The following is a 22,827-nucleotide window of genomic DNA, read 5'->3' on the forward strand; positions in this document are numbered from 1 at the left end:
AAAAAATAAAATTGAATTATAATCCGGTTCCCGGTTAGGAACCGGTCGGTTCCGGTTTGGAACCGGAACCGGTGTTATTTAAAAAGTTGGAACCGGTACCGGAACCGGAACCGGATCTTCCGGTTCCGGTTCCTCAATTAACCGGTCAGTTCCGGTTCCGATTCCGGTTAACCGAGAACCGGTGAACCGTTTAAGCACCCCTAGTTTTGGTGATGGGGAGATTGTGTCAATTTGTCGAACAAATATCTTAGATAAAGAATTTATTTTAACCAATTGATGAACCTCGAATATTATCTTACAATATAATATATACCCTAAATGACTTTTATTTCTAAAAGGAAAGGAAGCATCAATATAGAGTATATATAGCCATGTATTTCAATTCATAATGTGATAAATAGAATGATAAGAGAAGAAGAATTGCACGTCATACTGCTCATGTCCACTATAATAAGGATAATGAAATAATAATCGATATAATAAGTGCAAACTAAAAAAATAAATGAATGCTTTCTTAATTTAGTTGGGCTGACATAAACAAATACAAGTGGAATGCAAATTATTGTGGATCATATGGCTTTCTTTAAGTCTTTCTTGTAAATTTTATTTCTTTACATAAAGAGAGTTCCAATATTTTGAAATACCAAGTGTTTTTGTAGGTGTACGCAGTATTCATTCATATTATTGTTATTGCAAATTTAAAATAAATTATTATTTTAATTGCTTGCTAGAAATTACTTCCTCTCTCTTATAAAAATAAATTATATTTATTTTTTTGTCCGTCCGATAGAAATAATCAATATCTATTTATGAACTCCATCATTCACTATTTAATTTCAACTATTTTTTCTCATTCATTAAAACTCGTACCAACTCTAGATGCATGACTTATTACTATGGACAGAGAAAATATATATTATAGCACTAATGTAAATAGTAAATTGCAAATAATATGCAACGTATTAAATTCAAATCTATTGAACTCTAACTATAAATGTCATACCCAAACCCCTCTGTCGTATATATTTATAAAATAAATACAAATTTCAGTAAAGAAATCACATAGTAATCATTGCACCATCCAAATACTATAATTATAAATCTCGATCATTTATTAGGCTCATTTACAAATGATCTAAGTCGAACATATAAATAAACATCAAATATCATAAACAATTTGAGATCCAAATGCATATGCCTCTATATTCAATTTATTATTTTGTGACAAATCAAGCGTGGTATCTGCCCGAGATTCCATTGTATATGACCCGAAGGTTCATTGCCATTGTATATAAGACTCGTAGGTCCATTGTCATTGATATCAGACCCAGTGCATGATTGTCACAGATCCTCTTTAATCCAATGATTCAAATATTCCAAAACCATATGTCAAATATATCCATTGTAACACCCCAACCCCTCTTTCGTCTACATTTATAATAAATAGATACTCCCTTTAATTCTCCAGTACACAAATATCAAACATATTCTTTAACCAACACATATAATCAGAAATAATATCATAACAATTTCATATCTATATGCATATGTCATTCTGTTCAGTTTATTATTCTGTGACAGTGCAAGCCTGGAATCGGCCATGGATTTCTCTATGACCCGAAGGTCCCTCTGTAATTGGACTCATAGGTTCCTCTGTATTGAACTCATAGGTCCCTCTGTATTGGATTCATGGGCTCATCTGTAATATTGGACTCATAGGTCTCTCTGTAATATTGGACTCGTAGGTCCCTCTGTATTGGACTCATAGGTCCCTCTGTAATATTGGACTAATAGGTCCCTTTGTATTGGACTCATAGGTCCCTCTAAAATTTCTAATTCCAGTGCAAGGCTGTCACAGATCCTCTTTAATCACATGATTCATGTACTTTCAATACCATACCATGTATGAACATATCAATTCTATCAACTGCATATCCATATTAAATTCTGTCAAATAATTTCAATATGATATATAAACATATTCCTTACACAAATTATATATTCATGTCATATTTCTACCATATAATCTAAATATTTACTCTAATTTAATACATAGTAATAATCATGTAACACTCATAAAGTTAATAGTTTGATTTATACAGCTACATACGAAAGATAATCTAGCCGTCATAAAGTTAATAGTTTGATTTATACAGCTACATACGAAAGATAATCTAGCCGCTTCCTTAGATTTATCTCTCTGTTCTACGAGCTTTGGTCCTTATTTCTTCCTCTGTATTATTTTCACGCATTCTCTTCACCTTACAAACTCTTCTATTATTGAGCTCTACAAACTTACGAAATAAAAATCCCATTGGCCAACTCTTTCTTGTATATTACTATATAACTAGAATCTGATTCTTACTAAAAAAATTTCCAAGGCCGACTTAGTGTAAAAGGTTAAATACCCAAGCTTTGTTTTAGGACACCTCGGTCATGAAGTAATATATGGGCGACACGTTTCTCTTACTAATCCCATCTCCTTTAATTAAAAACTTTATTTAATACATTAGAATTCCTCAGCCAAGAAGAATATCTATATATATAGACTGGGCACACTATGGTGCCACCTTAAATAAAGTGATAATATAACATCATTTATAACCATTCAATGTCTTATATAGACGGATGAGATTGAATTGTAGGAATAGAGTACGGATTGCTTGGTTATTCACAAATTGGCACCATAAATAAAGTGACAATATAACACCATTTATAACCATTCAATGTCTTATATAGACGGATGAGATTGAATTGTAGGAATAGAGTACGGATTGCTTGGTTATTCACAAATTGTTGCTTACAAGGGTAATTCTGTCTTTTAGCTGAAATTAAAAATGATACGGGAATGGAAAATCCCGGTATCCACTCCGCAATAACTCTCTCCACTAACTTGAAAACGGAATCGACCATTCTCTCTCCCCAATCGACCTTTCTCTCTCCACATCATTAATCACCTACCGATTTCATTCCTAAATAACAATAAATCCTAGGTTGATGATTGTTTCACTCAACTGCGGCACTTTTTGTTGGCTGCGCTGAATGAGCACGATGGGATATCCATCACTAGTTTGACTTCCATCGCGGTGAAGCTCTGCGTTGTTTTTTTTCCGTCGCGTGAAATTCGTCGTCCGACATTGCTGCCTGCGAATGATCCTTTGGTTCGATTTCCTATTGATTATTGCTTAGTCATATTGCTTAGTGAGTATTTAGGTTTTATTGAGTGTTGATTGTTGTTATATTCCTTATTGTCGGACTGCTTAAGCAATCCAAATGTACGAATTCATCACCATGCCTCGAAAATTCTGTTTGTTTATTGATTCTGTTGATTGGTTGTTGCTTCTATAGCAACGTTACTTGCTAATTGCCAGAGCAAATTGTTGTTGTTTTGCATATTAATGTATTCAAAATTGCTTATTTGCTTTGTTTGTGGTTGTTTATTCTAGAATCTATAATTGATGTATAATTAATCACTTTCTGGATTGCATTTGTATTACTTGGTTTTTGCTTGTTATGTCTTTGTAATTGCTTGATAAAAAGGATTGCTACATTTAGAACTTATTCGTATTGGGTCAGATTCTTGTGCTGCGAATCTCATCTGGTATGGTTTCTTATCGGATGTATGTCTCTTGTTTTGAAAGTCAGGATGATGTTGGGTACGGTTCCTACAAACTAATTATGCTTGATCGAGCCGTAGTAATTCTTGGCTCTATTATATTGTTTGCTTGGTTGAGCCTTAGAAATTGCTTTGTAATTGCTTGATCGAGCCGTGTAATTGCTTGATCAAGCTGGGTGCTATTATATTGTTTGCTTGATAGAGTTGTAGTAATTGCTTGGTTCTAATATATTGTTTGCTTGATCGAGCTGTAGTAATTGCTCCAACAAACTTATGACGCTTGATTGAGCCTTAGTAATTGCTTGGTTCTAATATATTGTTTGCTTGATCGAGCTGTAGTAATTGCTCCAACAAACTTATGACGCTTGATTGAGCCTTAGTAATTGCTTTGTTCTATTATATTTTTTGCTTGGTTGAGCCTTAGTAATTGCTTTGTTCTATTATGTTTTTTGCTTGGTTGAGCCTTAATAATTTCTTGGCTCTGATATATTGTTTGCTTGGTTGAGCCTTAGTAATTGCTTTGTAATTGCTTGATCGAGCCGTGTAATTGCTTGATCAAGCTGGGTGCTATTATATTGTTTGCTTGATAGAGTTGTAGCAATTGCTTTGTTCTAATATATTGTTTGCTTGATTGAGCCGTAGTAATTGCTCCAACAAACTTATGACGCTTGATTGAGCCTTAGTAATTGCTTTGTTCTATTATGATTTTTGCTTGGTTGGCAATAGATTCAGTACAATTTGTAAATCTGGTGAGGTGTGCTTGCTTGACAGTACACAGAGTGGAGGCTTCTTGCAACTAAATATGACATTGTGGTTGAAAAACTGGTATGCACCATGCAAAAAAATAAGGATGAAAATGCATATTGCAATTTGCATGTTGAGTTAACCTTTTTTATACAGTTTTTGGAGCACAGCAAGTGTGTGAGCTATGGACGGATGCTGAGAAAAGCTATACCTGAACACCTTGAATTCAAGTGGAAAACAAAAGGCATTACCAACGATTGTGGAGTGTTCACTATGCGACATATGGAGACGTATATGGGACTAAAGTTAATGATTGGAAGTGCGACCTTACTAACAAGCCATCCAAGTCATTCCAGTTGCTCCTTGAAAAATTCCTCACAGCTATGGTTTATAGTAATGAAAACAAGTTCGTGGATTACATGACGAGGACAACAACAAGCCACCTTGAAGAGGCGCGAAAGAAGGGACCCGCTAATGTTGAAAAGATGGCGGCAGAGTACCCCAAACCTTGAATGGTGAATGATTTTGTTTTGGAAAAATGACAATAACTGTTATGTTTTGAATTTATTAGGGATATTGGTTTGTTTTGGTGCAGTCATTGTTGGCTTTAGAATTTCTTTTTTGGTTGTGCCTTTTGCATAATAACATGCATAGAATAATGTGTTAGAACACTTTAATATAGGCAAACAAAATAAAATATTAATGATTTGCAAACCAAGCAAATGCTACAACGTAGACAAGCAAAATAAACTTATAAACCAAGCATTGTGTAACACGAATTCAATGTAGATTATAAAGTACATCAAACACTAGTCGAATAGAATTAATTACAAATTGACATGTTATATATGTTAAGCAATTAGAAAAGAAGAAGCAAGCACCAAAATAAATGTAACCAAGCAATATGATATAAGAAATATCTAACACCTTCTAATACAAGTAATCTTTTGCACAAATTTTCTGTGTTAATCATTAAGCGAGATAAAGCAAAGCCGTATTAAACCAGATTAATGGGTAGTCGAATTGTATTGAGAGTATGTGAAAGAACATTAGTAAAAATTAATAAAGTATAAATGTCATGCAATATGCGATTAATCATTTTGGTTAGAATATTATTGACGAATTCGGAATACAGACCACTAATAAGCAATTTTAAAATACTAATTAAGCAATAATAAACATGTAACCAAGCACGATAATATTCTACAACTGAATTCAAATAAGAAAACAAAAAACTAAATTAAGAAAGCAATCTATCACAATAATATACAATTGCGGATTCAGTGGTCAGCAATAAAAATAAAGTAACTAAGCAAACTGATATACGTAGTTCCAGGTAATTATTGACTATTTTTTTTCTTTTTGTTTGCCACAATTCTTAGAGTTGTGGTGACATAATTCACGACATTTCACACAACTACGCTTTGGTTTGCTTTACAGCATAATAGACTTATCTTTTTGCTACACAAGACGGTTGTCATAGTCGCTGCACGAACCTTTGGTCCTCACCACATCCAGTGGCCTGAACTTCAACTACATTCGATCTTCCAATGAAATAAAAATCTTCAATTCTTTTCCTTTTCTCAGTAACAAGCGAAAACGGGGAGTTGCTCTTTATTCTTTTCCCAAAATCTTGCATTACGGCTGAAAATTCTTCAATGGTTTCAACAACAAACACTGCCATGCAATTTCAGCCCCATTAGTAAGCAACATAACATATTTAACTAAGCAATCTGACTTACGAATTCTGTATGGTATAATACAATAGTTCATGCTCTAAATTATTATAACACATCAAATATGAACTCCCTGAGATTTAGTCACAAATTCATAAACTTCATTTACGAATTCAATTAGGAAGATACAAATTCGATAGTTCATATATCAAATTCATGAAATTGATTTCACATATCAAAGTTCACAATTCCACGATTACATTATATTGATCAATCATTTTGAACATTATTGACGAATCCGGAATACATGCCACTAATAAGCAATTTTAAACTAGGAATCAAGCAATATTAAACATCTAACCAAACACGTTGATATTCTACAACCGAAGTCGAATAAGAAAGCAAAAAACTAATGTAATAATCAATCTATCATAATGATATGCAACTGCCGATTCAGTGGCCAGCAATAAAAATAAAGTATAGAATATTTGGTTCCACGTTTCCTTGTGTTGAAACCAGCTTCACAAGCATAAGTGTCGTAGAAAGCAATTCAGTCGTCCAAGCCGTTGAATTTCTTGCCAATGAATGGTTTTACTTTGTTAGGGCATTCGGGCACACAAGTAACTGCATATGGTACAGAATAAACAATTTCTATAAAAGAGGAAAGCAGTACAAGGTACTAAATCAAGCAAACATAACTACATATGATACAGCATAAACAATTTCTATAAAAGAGGAAAGCAATACAAGGTACTAAATCAAGCAAACATGAGATTCAAAATCAGTGTTAAATAAAAGAACAGCAAGCACTTCTATGCTAGCACACACAGTATTTAAAGTGATAGAATTGGTCGTCGATTATTAATTTGAGACAACAACCAGAGATATTTTAACAACTAACATATGCAAATCAGTGTTAAATAAAAGCACAACAAGCACTTCAATGCTAGCACACACAATATTTAAAGTGATAGAATTAGTCGTCAATTATTAATTTGAGATAACAACCTGAGATATTTTAACAACTAACATATGCAATTTCAGCCAATACGTAAGCAACATAACATATTTAACCAAGCAATCTGACTTACGAATTCTTTATGGTGTAATAGAACAACTCATTTATGAATTCAACTAGGAAGATACAAATATGAACTCCGTGAGATTTAATCACAAATTCAAAAACTTCATTTATGAATTTAACTAGAAAGATACAAATTCAGTAGTTCACATATCAAATTCGTGAAATTGATTTAACATATCAAAATTTACAACTACACGATTACATAAAATTGAATCACATATCGAAAACCAACAAACTGTAACAACACAATTACACGATTACACGATCAGAATTGCTTCTTACCGTCTACAAAATCAGTGAAATGGATGTCATCGGGAACATCATTCTTCATGGATTGACTACTGACTGTAGATTAAAGGAAGAATACAGAGAACAAATTGAAAATAGCGTTGGAGATTAAAAGATTTGCAGAGACCAAAAATACGATTGCGGTTCTTTTCTAAAGATTTGATAGATTAATGTCAAAAAATAGAAGAAAGAGAGAAAGGGGAAAGACCGTGTTTTACGTTTAGAGAGGAACGGCTGGGATTGAGATTTCCAGTTATAGCCTTTTGCATTTTTTAATTCATTTTTAAAAATAATTGAAAACTGCTACATGTAGAAAACAGTGTAACAAAACAGATCACAACAGAGCATACCAAATCGGACGTCGGAAATTAAGATTAACAGGAAAATAAGCAGATCTACACTACTAGGTCAAGTAAACGAAGAGAACAGTAATAAACATCCATAATCACGCAGAATTTCACCACCTTGTTTCAGATCCACACATCGAACGCTTAATCCATTCCGGATCCAAGTAATCCGAACTCAACAACAATTAAACCCATCTCCATCGACTCAGATCCAAACAATTCAACTCCGTTCCACAACAACTAAACGATAAATCAACTCCGATTCAACAAGTCAAATGCGAAAAGCATCCAAAACAAGTAACTAACACAAATCAACATCAATAGGAAACCAAAACGAAACAATAACATCCATAGCAGTAATATTTAGGTGTTCAACACAGAATCCAACAGACGCCGAGCTTTAAACGATGTAGTCTCGGCTCAAAAACCACAAAAATAGAAATTAAAGTATCAATTGTATCTTCGCCCTATTGAGGACGGTGTTACACCACGATGAGACGATAAAAACCCGATGAAACCCCCCAAATTACCCCATTCCAATGCAGTGTGAAGAGAAGTGTGTGTGAAAGAGTGTGAGCTAAGAGCTAGAGTGTATGATCATGTATGTTCTCTTTGATGCGTGCTCCACTATTTATAGACGAGGATTTGGTCTTCTAGAGTCTTTTGTGAATTCTCTATTTTGCCCTTCCTAGAATTCTCCTCCACCTGCTTTACTTCTACTCCACGCTCATCATGATTCTCCTTGGTCAGGTAGAATGTTGCTCTTTCACTCCTTTTTCCTCATGATTCCTCCGCCTGGTAGATATTGCTCTTTATTCCTCGGACCTGGTGAATTCTCTACACATCTACACATCTGAACTTAAAACATGTGTTAGACCCTGGAAATCACTGAATTTACCCCCATAACCGATGCATGAAATTGGCCTTATCAACATATAATTAGTCAAATATTAGTATTTCTGGTGGTCTTGGTTTGAGGGAAGGATTGTGGGACAAAAAATATCCCACATTGGAGAATGAACAAGAGTTGCAAGCATATATATGAGCTATCCCAACTTCATTAGTATGACGCCTTTTGGGGAGTACCCCAAGAGCAAAACCGTGAGGGCTTTGCCTAAAGCGGATAATATCATATTAATGTAGAGTTTGGGTGTTCACCGTCGATCCTCAATTGAAAACAATCATTTTTTCATTTAATTAAACTCATAACCTGGTCATAAAATCATTTTTCGTTATATACTCCCTTTGTATCACAAAGTTAGGGAATCCATAATGGGGCGAACGATAGTCCGCCCGATGCATCGGGCGGACTATCATCCGCGCTTTCATCCGTCCCACTGTGGGCGACGCTGACGAAAGCGCAGACGATGCAACGCGTTTTTTATTTTTTTTTAATTTTTTTTAAATTTTTATTCTATTTAAACACCCAATTTCCCCACCCATTTCATATCTCCCAATTTATTCTCTCCCATCTCTCAAAACTTTCCAACTTTAAAAAAAAAAAAGGAATCCCGGCAACGACGACTGGAGTACATCGGAAGACATTAGTCAGGCCTTGACTCGGGCCTTATTCAATTGCGTTAATGATGTTGCGGCGGAATGCTTGGCGGAAATGGAGCGCGAGCGGGAAGCGGCGGCGGCGGCGCAGGTCCCTCGGCCGATTCGGCGTCGGACGTACGTCCGCCGTGAGCACGACATAGCTCACCAACGTCTGTTCAACGACTATTTTGCCAAGAAACCACGGTGGGGCCCGACGGTTTTTCACCGCCGGTTTAGAATGCGACGAGATCTTTTTCTCCGCATTATCCAGACGTTGGAGGCACTTGATGAATACTTCCAGTATTGGGAAGATGGCGTCGGCAGATCTGGACTTACGTCGTTGCAGAAGTGCATGTTTGCGCTCCGAAAGTTGGCCTATGGAACCACGACTGATATGTTCGACGAGTACCTTCACGTTGGGGAGACAACTGGTCGTGAGTGCTTGATGAATTTTTGTAGGGGAGTTGCGGAGGCTTATAGCGACATCTATTTGCGAAGGCCGGCTGCTGAGGATTTCCAGGCCCTGATGCATATGCACGAGATGGCGCACGGCTTTCCTGGAATGTTATGGAGCATTGATTGTATGCACTGGGAGTGGAAGAATTGTCCGACGGCGTGGAGAGGCCAATTTACCAGTGCATACAAGGGCAGCCACCCGACGATGATCCTCGAAACCATCGCTGACCATCGGCTCTGGATCTGGCATGCTTACTTCGTTGTAGCCGGGTCGAACAACGATAACAACGTCCTCAACTCATCCAACCTCTTAGCCGATCAATGCAGGGGTCCCGGCCCGGCCATCGAGTTCACTGCCAACAGACGCCAATATCATATGGGGTACTACTTGGCCTATGGCATATACCCAAGGTGGCTTGTTTTTGTGAAGACGATCAGCTACCCAATAGGTGACAGGAGAGTGTTATTTGCGGCAAGGCAGGAAGCTGCGCGGAAGGATGTTGTGCGGGCTTTTGGTGTGCTCCAATCGCGGTGGGTGATGCACTATTTATTAGCACTAAAAATACTTGCAAGTATACAAGGTAGATCTAGTATAGCTAAAGGTCAGTACCGGGACATCGAACACAGGAAATAAGATTGCAACTGTCTATTATGTACTAAGCGTCATATACTATTTAGAGAAACGAGAGTTTTTGGGTTGATTAATTAAACTAGGCAGAAAGAAATAAACAAATAATAGAAAACATACAGATATAATTAACAAATAATACAAAGCAGACTAAGGAATGTAGAGTTTTAGGAACCACAATCAAAAGCTAATATCCAAAGGACTTCCTTGAATTACGGTCTCTAGAGTCACTAAGCTATCACATATGTAAAACTATATCTTCTCTCGAAGCATATAATTTGTAGATTGCTACCTAGAACCGAAGTATCCTTCCTAGAACTAAGACAACAACTCCTAAAAGCTCCTAAGATAAATTTGCTTCATTCAAAGGCTCAAATCTCTCGATTTTATTGGCAAAGACGTCAATTTCTCCTCTTTCAAATTAGACTACTCACTTCTCAGTTCTTGTAGTAAAATCCACATGCATTCATAAGATGGTCAATCAAACAAATGTATAAGCACAAGAGAAATCAAACTAACTACAAGAGCTAACAAGGAAAAACAATTGAATAAATAACTTATAATCATAGCATGTTTACCAAAAATTCTACAAAAGATGTTAATACTCATAGACAAGTAAAAACAACAAAAAGTAATAGACATGAAGTAAAACAAAACAAAACCCAAGGTTGAATGATGTAGTCTTCAGTCTTCTCTTGCCTAGATGTGCAGAGCTCCGCTCCAATGGAAGATGAAAGAATAATATGTGGAATATGGGATGGAAGAAGTATAGGGATGGAGAGGATTTGAGGCTCTGAGATCGGATGGAAGAAGGTGTAGAGGCGGAAAGGGATTGGAGGAAGGTGTAGAAATGGAGAAGGATTGAGGCTCTGAGATGAAGAATATGAATTAGGTTTGGGTATTTATAGGCGAAGAAAGGTTTGTTTTTAATGATTTTCATGCCCTACGATAAATGGGAGAGATTTGGACCACAATTTATAATCAGCTTTGACTGCACTGCGCAGTGTTCGTAGAATGGTTATTACTCTCTACAGAACTCCGATTGAGACATTCAACATATCCACGCGAAGCTCTTTCGAAGATGAAGAGAATGGAATGTAGTAAGCACTGATTAGACTTCAAACTTGCTAGCAGAATGGGCTTGAACAGAGGCTGCTGCACCTTAGCCTTTTTGCACTTTTTTCTATCTTTTTCTATCATTTATCAACAAATACATCAAAATACCAAATGTATAACATATGCAATTTAAGAACATAATTTTCATGATTGGAATTTAAACGAGTTAAATCTAATCCTTAAAAACATGCAAAATCCGTGTTTGTCAGTGGGTAATAGTGAAAGGTCCGGCGCGTTTCTGGTTCAAGGATGTCATTGCCGATGTCATGTATATGTGCATCATCTTGCATAACATGATAGTCGAACAAGAATGTGGAAGTGTCACCGATTAGGGCGATGATGAATGTGGATCTAGCTCCAGCACGGCGACCCCGCCTGTCGCTCGAGGATTACCGATGGGCTTCAATGAGGTTATTGCTAGACAGACCTCAATGCGCAGCCAACAAGACCATGCTCAGCTCATGAACGACATGATTGAAGATGTTTGGAAGCGTAATCACCATTGAGAATTTGTAGTTTTTTTTTGTCGTAGTGTAATTTGAACTTTCACTGAAATGAAGTTGTTTTTTCCAATTTTTGTAGTGTTTTGAATATTCAAATAAATAAATAAAAAAAAGCTTAGGGCGGACTTTAGGGCGCCCCACTGCAGGTGAAAGGGTAGGAGGATAAAAATGCTGACGTGACGGAGCATTGGGCGCCCTATAGGGCAGACCTTAGGTCGCCCCATTGTGGATGCCCTTAGACTACTTGGGAATGATATACTCCCTCTGTCCACATAATAATAGTTTTATTTGTGGACGACTCGAGTTTTAATGAGAAATTGGTAAAGTAAGAGAGATGAGGAGAAAAAGTAGGTAAAGTAAGAGAGATGATGAGAAAAAGTGGGTAAAGTATGAGAGAGAAGAGAAAAAGTTAAAAAAAGTATGAGAGAGAAACTTTTCATTTTTAGAAATGGACTATTTTTGTGGACATCCCAAAATGGCAAAATTAGAATATTTTTTGTTAACGGAGGGGGTATATTTTGATGCGTAATTGGTAAACAAGAGAGAATAAGAAAAAATAATTAAAATAGTGTAACGGAGATGAGGTCGATAAATAATACTAAAATAAAAGAGAATGAGAAAAAGTTTCCATAAAATGATATGGAATATTTCCATGGGACGAAAAAGAAAAGTAAATTCAGCCTATTTTTATTGAAAATTTACGAAATGACTCGAGCACACATGAAATTAATGAGTTTTTGTCAAGTATGATTATGTTCATGGCTATGCCCATATTGTGTCGACACGATAATTTTGTGTCGTATTCGTGTCAATATTGTGTCAATGCGATATATTTTTTTGTCGGATTAGTATAGAATTCTTATAAGTAGTTCAAAATTAATATTACTCTCTCCGACCTAAAAATAGCTTTCTTTTGGCAGTTAAGTATATCCCACAAAATTAGTCCACTTTTTTATTTTTGAAACCCTTTTCACCACATATTACACTAGTAATAAAGTGGTTCGAGTCAAAGGTCTAGTGGTAGAGTGGTAATGTATGAGGCCAAAGGACTCGAGTTCAAAGCCACCATGACGTGGTCTTTAAATTTTTGTTCATTTGTCAATAAAAAAATGTTGTGGGTTCCAATATTCACTAACTTCAATTATCTTTCTCTTCCTCTATCATATTTTACCAATTTCATAATAAAACTTGTGTAGTTATTTATAAATCCCTAAAACACAAACCCTAATTGCATCCCCAAATCACCAAATATTTACCCACCAATGTCGGCATCCCTCTCAAAACATGAATACTCTCCAACATAAGTTGCAAATCACGGAGTTGATTTAGATAACTTTTTCCTCGGTTAGGATTGTAAGGTGTTTCTTTTTCGAGTTGCTCTGGTGGTGGTGGTTGTTACAGATATGTTACTGATTCACTTTTTATTAGCACTAAAAATATATGCAAGTATACAGGGTAGATCTACTATAGCTAAAGGTCTGTACCGGGATATCGAACACGGGAAATATAATTGCAACTGGCTATTATGTACTAAGCGTCAAATACTATCTAGAGAAACAAGAAGATTTTGGATTTTTGAAAATAAAAACAATTAAAAGCAAGTAAACAACTAATTGCAATTAAATCACAAAGATAAAGTATGAGAGATAAGAGAATTTCAGGGATGTGCATTCACAATTATGGTTATACCAATTCCAACTACGATACCCTAGCACAGTTTATACTCGATAGAAGGAGTCACATAATTTATACTCATGCGGTACAAGCGTAGATTACTAACACTAGGGTTGTCAATCTTAGATCCATAACTCCTAAAAGCTCCTAAGACCCTTGAAAAGTCCTCGCTCTCAATTAATAGTGTCGTTTTAAGGGAAGCTAACTCTAGTTTCTACTAAGTGGATCTAACTTGCCAACCTCCTTTCATGATTATGTAGCAAGTTATATTAAATCTTCATCGAATGCGTCACTCAAGCATGAAGTATTACGGAACAACTTAGGGAAGAAACAAAGTAAAAAAAAAATAGATATTAAATAGAAAACAAAATTGTATAAACCAATAAAAGTTACTAACACATACCTAAAATCCTATGACTTTAGTTACACATGAAAGAATAAGCTAAAAACATATATTGTAGGGAAGTCATAAAGAAAATAAGAACTAAAGCAAATAAATCAAAGGTTAAATCCATGTAGCCTTGATTTTCTCTTGATTCCATCTTCAACCCCTTGCACAATGAAGAAATCTCAAATTTATGCTATGGAATTAATTGGTAAAAAGATGAAGGATGAAAGATTGGGGTTGGAGGAGGAGCTATGAAAGCTCCCCTTTTTGGGGGCTATGGAAGGGTGAATTCTATGAATTAGGTTATGGGGTATATATAGGCTTGAGAAGGATTTAAATATGGTAAAAAGTCTCCTCCGGGCAATAGAAAAAGTGGAATTTTCGTTCCCCATAGTAGAAGGAAAATATTTGGCTTCACAAGGTAATATCTTCTTTCCTTCTTTGAATTTCCGCCTAGACTGCAGTTGACAGCTTTGCGCGACTTTGGTAGAACAGCCATAACTTTCTCCACAAAACTCCGATTGATGTGATCTTGGTATCAACTCGAAGCTCCTTCGAAGAAGAAGAGAATGACATATGGAACTCCCTGATCGGACTTCAGGATCGCCGGAAAATTGAATTTGAAAACAGCTGTCGTGCGCCGCATTTTCCCAACGGTTGCTGGCAAGGGTCTAGCGACCGCTGGAGAGAGTCAGAGCCCTTTGAAGTCTTTGCAGCGACCGCTGGTGTGTGCCAGCAGGCCGCTGGGCGTCCCTTCAGTTCCAGCTTCCGGAAATTCACCTTTTTATGCCCTTTTTCTGCTCTATTTTTTGCAAATTTCTCATAAAGCACGTAAAAATACCAAAATAAACAAAATATGCAATAATGGACATGTAATGAAACTTTGACACTCAAAACGGATCAAATAATGGCCTTAAAACCGTGCAAAATCCGAGCGTATCAGTTACACTGTATGGATGGTGAGGGTTGAGATAAGAAATTGAGGGATGATCACCGGTGGAAGAAGTGGACTTTCTCTCCGCATATCTCATGGTGGACCAGGTTCAAAATCAAGTGGTAGTGGGGGTGGTCGGAGTAGTAAAAATGGTGTGTGGGAATTTCTAATCCTATAAAATCAGGTATTAATTCTTTCATTTTTTCTATCGGTCTAACCCACAACGACCGATGCAGCTCAACCAAAAATGGTGAGGGTCTAGCACAAACTTTTTTTATTAGTTTATTATCGTGTGATTATCATGCATATCATGATGATAATGTAGTATTTATCTTGTTACGGGTCATAATCGTGATTGAATAAAGCAGGTCATGTTCGAGTTCGCGTTGAAGATTTTCGTAACAAGTCATCTACAATGATTATTCTAACTTCTAAGCCAATCCATTAACTTAGGCTATAAAATCAAACGATAGCTCTGTCTTGTGTCAGGGCATCATCACTGTTATGACAAATAGGGCAATTGTGAATCGAGAAACAAAAGAACGTAAATAGACACAGAATTTACGTGGTTCACCAACGTTGTGTTGGCTACGTCCACGAGCAAGAACGAAGAACAAATTGTATTATGACTGCGGTTTTCAGATACAGATTTATGTGCTCTATTCCCATATATATAGGCACACATTAGACAGACTGGACCTAGGAAACATAATCCTATCCCAATTAGAAAACCTAATCCTATACAAATTCAAGGCATACTAACAATCACAAATCTTGGTACAAACACCAACAATCACAAAACACAAATGCAGATAGACTTATGTTCCCACTCCCCCCATTAACTTTTTTTTAATTCCCATCATTTACCTTTTTATAATTCATCATTTTTATTAATCTCTAATTTCATAAGTATTATTTTGTTGAGATATCTAAAATAAAATAAATGGTAAAATTTTCAAATTAATTGGAAAGAAATATGATTTAACGTTAAAAAAATTATAATAAATCATATAATTCCTAATAGGGGTAGTGATAAAATGCAAACTCTATATATTGTACAAACTCCAAATTCCTCAACACAGTATCAACACGGTTACAACGCTTTGATTACATCTGATTCCTAATATGCATCTAAGTTAGTTTATAAAGGTTTTTGTGCATTTGTTATGGACCTCGATCATCCTCGATATTAGAAATGGGTCACTCACCCCTTAAAAGATCTCATAAGGGGGAGGGTTATCCACACTTATATAGATAAGCTAGGATTATCACCAAGCCGATGTGGGACAATGATTTGAAGAATTTAACACGCCCCCTCACGTGTGGGCCGGAATGACACATCGGACTTCCATCACGTGGGTAGGCAAGAGAAGAGATAAAGAGATAAACCATCATCGACTTGGGCCCGCTCTGATACCATATTAGAAATGGGCCACTCACCCCTTAAAAGGCCTCATAAGGGGGAGGGTTATCCACACTTATATAGATTAGCTAGGATCATCACCAAGCCGATGTGGGACAATGATTTGAAGATTTTAATACTCGACGTGTCTTTCAAAACGCTTTCTAGTAAATGTTAATCTTTATTGCCTCACTCATCATGTCTTCCACAATTCCTTAATGCATCATGTGAATTCGTTAATGGAATGGCATGTTTCATTTTTTTGTTGCAGTTTTCTACGATCCTCTCCTATAAAACTTAAACTTTGTTTTAGTTGTTAATAAGATCTTAAGATGTCGAAAAAGAGGCACATCACTATGTTTGTTCCCTCCGATGAATACTTTTGTTTTTTTTACTAAGAATGAGTATTAATAAAACAAAAATCCTGATCTAACGGCTAGAAATGGAAAAATAAAAATAAAAAATATTATAAATAACAAAATTAAAAATTAAAAAACTGCAGGAATTAAAATAAACAATTTTAATATAAAATTCGGGTGACAACAGACGGGCATTACAAACTCTAATTATATGGTCACCATATGCTTGTCCTAATTATTTGATGTATACTTTAGATTACACTGAAGAATCGCAATATCAAGCACATATATAAAAATAAATGGGCCAAACCTTATATGGATTAAGAGAAAACCCATTAATTTATTTTGGGCCGCTAATATATTAAAACATGCTATATTATTTTGGGCCTAAGATGAAACGAGTTATGGAACTTTTCTATATCCAGTTCGCAGATCCAATGGCCTGCATTTAGCAGCAAATCGTTTAATCGGTTCATGTTTATGAATCAGTTGCTAAATTTGGTGGTTTGAATTTGAATAGTGACATGTGACTGATGTGAGAAAGGAAAGAAGTTGGCAAGGGCTAATGTGAGAAAAAAAAGAAGGAAAAGAGTATCAAGTTTTATCGAGATAATTATACATTCTAACCTTTCCAAGAAAGATAGTCCTCCAAATGCCATAAAATACACAAACTTTGGTTGTTTTTTCGCACACGAATTTAGAATATTATTATTACAAAAATACACAAATTTTGAAAATTTAATTTCTAATATATGAGTACATGATTTTTAACTAATTAAAGATGAAGATATATGATAACCATGTGGAAGTATGTGTCCTCAGTGGTGTGAGTAATTACAAAATATGATGATTCACCCATTTAAAATTACCATTTTTAATTTTTTATTTAGTTGAAAATAATTAACAGGCATTGTAAATACATATCATGTGTGTTTTAATGCGAGATGAAATTTTTATACTTGATCATAACAAGGAGTAATAAAGCAAAACAAACGGAGGAATTGATAACAAAAGATGTGCTTGGGGGAATCGAATGAGGAAGAAACGATGACTAATTAATTAATTTACTTATTTGCTTTTTTTGTCGGCTTTACTCTTGTGTTGGTGTTTTCCAATATAATAGCATTCCCAAAACAAGAAGCCTTCTAACTTCAATCGAACTTCTATTCCCTACCTATTCATTATAAATATTCCAATCGTCAACATAAAATAGTAGGAATATAAATAAGAAAATTATGGTATGTGAGTTACGGTAAGAGAGAATTAAAGTAGAGGGATTAAAGAATTAAATATTTAAAAAAAGGATTTATGTTGTTTTAATGAAATAACACAACTATAATGGAATAGTACAACTCGACTACATGAGAGTGGAAAAATTTTTAGCATTATAAAATTAGTAAAGTGAAAAAATAATAAAATATTAGAAAGAGAGAAAAGAAAGTATAGACGGACTAAAATAATAAAATCAACTTATTTTCAGTGGAGACCGAGGAAATTCTAGTACTCCATTAATCAACGTTAAATCCCAAGTTTCTGAGGAATAAAACGAACAGAATGCTAAGGAAAAGCCGTTAATAAGAATTTTGAAACAAGAATACAAAAGCTAGTTGGCATAGTTATAAAATACTCTATTCAACATGTAATTCAACTCATTCTTTCTCTCCGTCTAGAAGAATTCGACGAGACAAAAAAATCTTTAAAAATAACGTTGTAGAGACCAAGCTACAACTTTGTCTCTTCATTTCGTTTTCTTATTAATGAGTGAGGAAATGAAGAAGAGCTTTTCTACAAATTTGGTGAGGGCCACATATTGGTCCCTATCCACACATCCATTTTTGTAGGAACATATTTATCTTCCACTTATTAGACTTTATATCTCAAAGGGAAAATATCATTCTTTTTCACCTTTTTTGCCTACCTATATTTACAACGAAATACTCATATTACTAAAAAACATATGTGAAACAAAAACTCTATATTTGATTATTTTTCCTTATGATGAAATGAATTCCAGTAATTAAGATATTTTAATGTGTGAATGGCTTTGCCGCTTATTTATTTCAAAATCGGTTAAAGAGCTTTACCGAAAAGTCAGAATAGACACAGCTCAGCCTATCTACCATGTTGCTTTCAAACCAGTCAATGAAGCCTAACCAAGAACCATTACAAAATTCAACATAAAATATGAGAAATGCACATGTATGGTTAAGCTGTCCATTCCATCACCAAATTTATAGACTAGAAAAGCTGTAATAAAATTCAAAAAAGAAAAGCTTAACTATTTACAGAAGACATATCCTATGAGAAAGAAACCAAGATCCCCTACTAACCACTACTACCAACCTATCTTCTCTCATCTAATTTTTCCAACCATAATTTCACTCTCTCATTATAAAAGAAAAGGTCGTTGGGGAGGTGGGCCCCATGTCATCCACCTAGTATGTGTGTTGTTCAATTTCTCAAATCCAGACCAGCCAAACCAAACCTCAAAGCATCCAAGCAAGTAAATATGCCACCAAACAAAACAAAACCGACCCGTGTCATAATCAATAACAAGATTTGATCAATCCCAAGTTGTATAGATTCCTCCTCACCATGTTACCAATTGACCAAATCATGGCCGTCGCCTCCTCCCTCTCCCCTTTCTCGTGATATATCAACGGCAGCTCCTTCACTTTCAAGCTACTCACCCCAATCTTATGCCGGACCGAGTCGATGAGCTTCTCATCCGCAGCATTACCCATGGCGTCCGTCACGTAGAACACGTTCCTGGCCGTCCCCATGGACGTCGAGATCTCCGCTCTCACGACGTTGAGCCCGTTCTCGCGGAATGTCCGCGTCACGTCGGCCAGGAGACCTTTCTTATCGACCGTGCAGAGCTCGAGCCTTACACCCTGTGAATTAAACAAGGCAACATTCCCTTTCACAATTTGTTCAAAACCAACATAAAGAAATATGTAGGCTCAAAGTAGTCTTTTTTCACCTGAGATGCTCTCCTTTTGATCGCTGCCACAATGCAGAGGATAACGCGCTGCTTTTCGGCCTCCGAGTTTATCGGGGTGCCATCCATGTGTCTGATGAAGAATTCCTGATCAAAAAACATAACCCACCTTGTAAGGAAAAAAATCTTAAACAGCTAAACAACTCAACAAAACAGAGGTATCCTCTTGTAAGAGCTATGGCACAATATCATACCAATGATGCTCTGTCGCCCGATGTGTCCACGGTAGCATGGAAAACGACGTACCCCATGTCCGTCAACGTGCAAACCACATCGAACAGAAGCTTGTTCCTATCCTTGCAGTGAATACTCACAACAGAGTAATCCTTCTCCAAGTAGTTCTGCACCAACACCAAGGGCACATCGCCACAAACGTTACCATCGTAGTCCCTATCCGCGAACATCATTTGGTGAAGCCGTCTCTCCATGTGAGTAACGGCCAGAGACACCGAGGTCTTAGCACTCCGGATATCATTATCCCCTCTCAACACATTCCGCAGCATCCCCTCCATTTTCTCCAGCTTCTCCGAGTCCTCCACCGAGCAGCCCGAATCATCGTCCGTCAAATAGATCAGCGACGCAATACGGCCGTTGTGCGTCCACACCTTGGCATCAACCACATTGCAATGCAGATTCGACAGCACCGCAAAAACCTCAGATAGCAGCCCGACCCGATCCGTGCCAGTTAGCTCCAAAGCAGTTAGGCCATCAATACTCTTTGATCTACCATAATGAACCGTCTCTAGTGACTGCACCAACCGTAATTAATTATAGCAAGAATTTCATAAGTGAAAGGAAAAGCAGTAATTAATACTAGTAGTAACTGTCACCTCCTCAATGCAGCCCAAAACGCTTTCATCAGTTAATTTGTTTCCGTTCAGATCGGTAACGTGAAAAACTGCAATGCGTTAGAAAGGAAATAAATTCAATGTCGGCCTAGCAATTGAAACGAAACGGCACCAAAATGCAAAAATAGCCTTTTTCGCCCACCGTCCATGAACCACCGGCCGTCGGAGCAAATGTAAGCCTTCTTAATCGATAGATTCAAATCCGTCAAAACCTGAATAGCTTCCAGAAGAATCCCGTGCTTTCTAGCACTATCGATCTGTGATAATTAAAAAAAATGAACGAAATTGAAATTACTAGAAATTGAGAATTCGATCCGGGAAGGGGTCCATTACCGTGAGGACGGTCGCGTTGGAGCAGCCCACATTGTCGATCATGACCCTGGAAGAAGTCGACGGTGAACAAGTCAGTTGAGGGGCATTATTGGAAATTCACAAGCGATTTCTCAGCTCTGTGTATAATTTGACGGAGTAACTTGAAAGGAAAGAAATCAGAGGATTATTAAGTTAATTGAATTTTCATTTAGGGCTAATAATTGCGTGAAATCGTCCACTAATTCACAGATCCACGCACAAAACTAGCAGGAAAAGTGAAATGAATTCGGCGGAGATATTTCCGTATCAGAGCTTTCTCGAAATTTACTTTTATTGTTTTATTCCGAAGAAACAAATAGAACAGAGAAATTAAGAGCTTCATGAAGAACATTTCTCCCAAATTTTGTGTTTCTATCACCAAATTATTTGAGTTGGAAATTGTAAAAATTGCAGAAATGAGAAAATTTCACAGAGGAATGAAGGAGAACTGACCTCGGCGTAGACATTCGAATGAGAAGCTTTTCATATTCATCTAAATACGTCGGCCACTCCATATTTTCACCACCAGAAAAGCGAGTGTAGCAGTGGGAAAATCAGGCTTGATGTTTCTCTCTCTAGAAGGGCGGGAGCGCGTTTTGGTTTCTCTCTCTAAAACATTGACACAAGACACTGCATGCCTTTTACTTTGGTCTCTCTTCCCCCAAATTGAGGGGAGAAGCATATTTATACATGGTTTTTTTTTTTTTTTAGAATTTTATTAATGCAGCCACTTATGTTATTTTATTAAATTCAATTAAAGACAATATATAAAAAGATAATGATTTATTGACAAAAAATATTTCTTTGCCATAATAAATTTTTGTTCATAATTATATTTTAAAACTTAACTACTATACTTATTTTGGATAAAGATAAATCAAATTCAATTGACTATCCTATCCAAAAAAGTTCAAACATGAATTCATACTGCACGATTCAATACTCCATGTGATAATTCTTTATAAATCTCAAGGGAAGTTTTGGAATATATTTTTAAGGATTTGTTACCGTTCAACATTGATTCTTACCAACTTTTTTCCCGTGGTTTACACATTTAGTAAAAAACACATTGACATTTTATGATTATGTATAATTTTTATGTGTTCCGCATAATGTAATAAAAATAATCGGTTATGTAGATTTTAAATAAAAAATAATTATAATTATAAATAAGCGTTGGCTCCTAAAATAAAGATATACTAGTGATTAGATTGTAAGTTGTAACAATAAAAGGAATACTATTAATCTCATAACGTTTTTATACATGATTTGTAGTAGTATATTTTATTTTGAATGAATATTAGTACAATTTTTTCATATACAGTAGCAGTGGTAGTTATTTTTTATATTTACTTTTTTTAATTTTAAAATCATAGTTAATTTTAATAGATAGAATGTAATAACAATATTTAATAAAAATAACAAAAAATAAAAAGTAATACTATAAAATTACAAAATAATTCCTATTTTATTGTGAAGCCATCGTTATAAAAAATATCGAATGGCCGGTTATCTCTAAGACTCTAAACATAATTTTGTTTACTTTAATTTTGAACATGATGTTAATAAGTTAATAAGTCAACTACGTGCTAATGACACGTGTAAGTGCCAGCATGGATGCCTTGATTATGCTTTGCGTGCATTCGACTCAAGAGCAGCGGGGTCGGTGTTGAACTGTTGATGTGGTTGTGGGTTTCAAGGCACGTCCGAGTCAGCACTATGTTCTTTCTTTATTTTAGTAGTACTCTTTTTTTAGACACATTTTTTTTGTTTGACAGTGATTTTAAGAAAACAGATTGGTTAAGTATTAAATAGAGATGAAAAATTATTGGTTAACATACCTAATTTAAAGAAAAAAAATGTAGGTATAAGT

At 35.8% G+C, this 22,827-nt stretch overlaps 2 protein-coding genes and 1 long non-coding RNA gene across 3 annotated transcripts; 2 read left to right on the forward strand and 1 right to left on the reverse strand.

Annotated features, from left to right (window-relative positions):
• Nucleotides 1–2,936: 2,936 nt before the first annotated feature.
• Nucleotides 2,937–4,717, forward strand: LOC125186280. Its single transcript, XR_007170399.1, has 3 exons — nt 2,937–3,161; nt 4,388–4,441; nt 4,517–4,717. It is a non-coding gene; the product is annotated as an uncharacterized LOC125186280 (long non-coding RNA).
• A 4,650-nt stretch (nt 4,718–9,367) lies between these two features.
• LOC125189932 lies at nt 9,368–12,000 on the forward strand. Its single transcript, XM_048087150.1, has 2 exons — nt 9,368–10,252; nt 11,827–12,000. Exons 1-2 carry the CDS (start codon nt 9,368–9,370, stop codon nt 11,998–12,000), a joined length of 1,059 nt encoding a protein of 352 aa, XP_047943107.1.
• Nucleotides 12,001–18,954: 6,954 nt separating this feature from the next.
• LOC125191405 (ACT domain-containing protein ACR8-like) lies at nt 18,955–21,598 on the reverse strand. The gene is made up of 7 exons (XM_048088957.1): nt 21,408–21,598; nt 20,937–20,982; nt 20,746–20,860; nt 20,586–20,653; nt 19,950–20,504; nt 19,738–19,842; nt 18,955–19,648 (listed from the first exon to the last, which is right to left on the reverse strand). Exons 1-7 carry the CDS (start codon nt 21,467–21,469, stop codon nt 19,301–19,303), a joined length of 1,299 nt encoding a protein of 432 aa, XP_047944914.1. The 5' UTR covers nt 21,470–21,598; the 3' UTR covers nt 18,955–19,300.
• Between the last annotated feature and the right edge of the window lie 1,229 nt (nt 21,599–22,827).

Source organism: Salvia hispanica, chromosome 5 (assembly GCF_023119035.1).
Source record: "Salvia hispanica cultivar TCC Black 2014 chromosome 5, UniMelb_Shisp_WGS_1.0, whole genome shotgun sequence".
NCBI classification, from domain to species: domain Eukaryota; kingdom Viridiplantae; phylum Streptophyta; class Magnoliopsida; order Lamiales; family Lamiaceae; genus Salvia; species Salvia hispanica.

Coding starts and splice junctions, on each gene's coding strand:
- LOC125189932 (XM_048087150.1), top strand. CDS start 9,368: ATGGAGCGCGAGCGGGAAGCGGCGGCGGCGGCGCAGGTCCCTCGGCCG. Junction 10,253..11,826: donor AAGCTGCGCGGAAGGATGTT/GTGCGGGCTTTT, acceptor GTCACCGATTAG/GGCGATGATGAATGTGGATC.
- LOC125191405 (XM_048088957.1), bottom strand. CDS start 21,469: ATGGAGTGGCCGACGTATTTAGATGAATATGAAAAGCTTCTCATTCGA. Junction 20,983..21,407: donor ATTCGAATGTCTACGCCGAG/GTCAGTTCTCCT, acceptor GACTTCTTCCAG/GGTCATGATCGACAATGTGG. Junction 20,861..20,936: donor CCAACGCGACCGTCCTCACG/GTAATGGACCCC, acceptor TAATTATCACAG/ATCGATAGTGCTAGAAAGCA.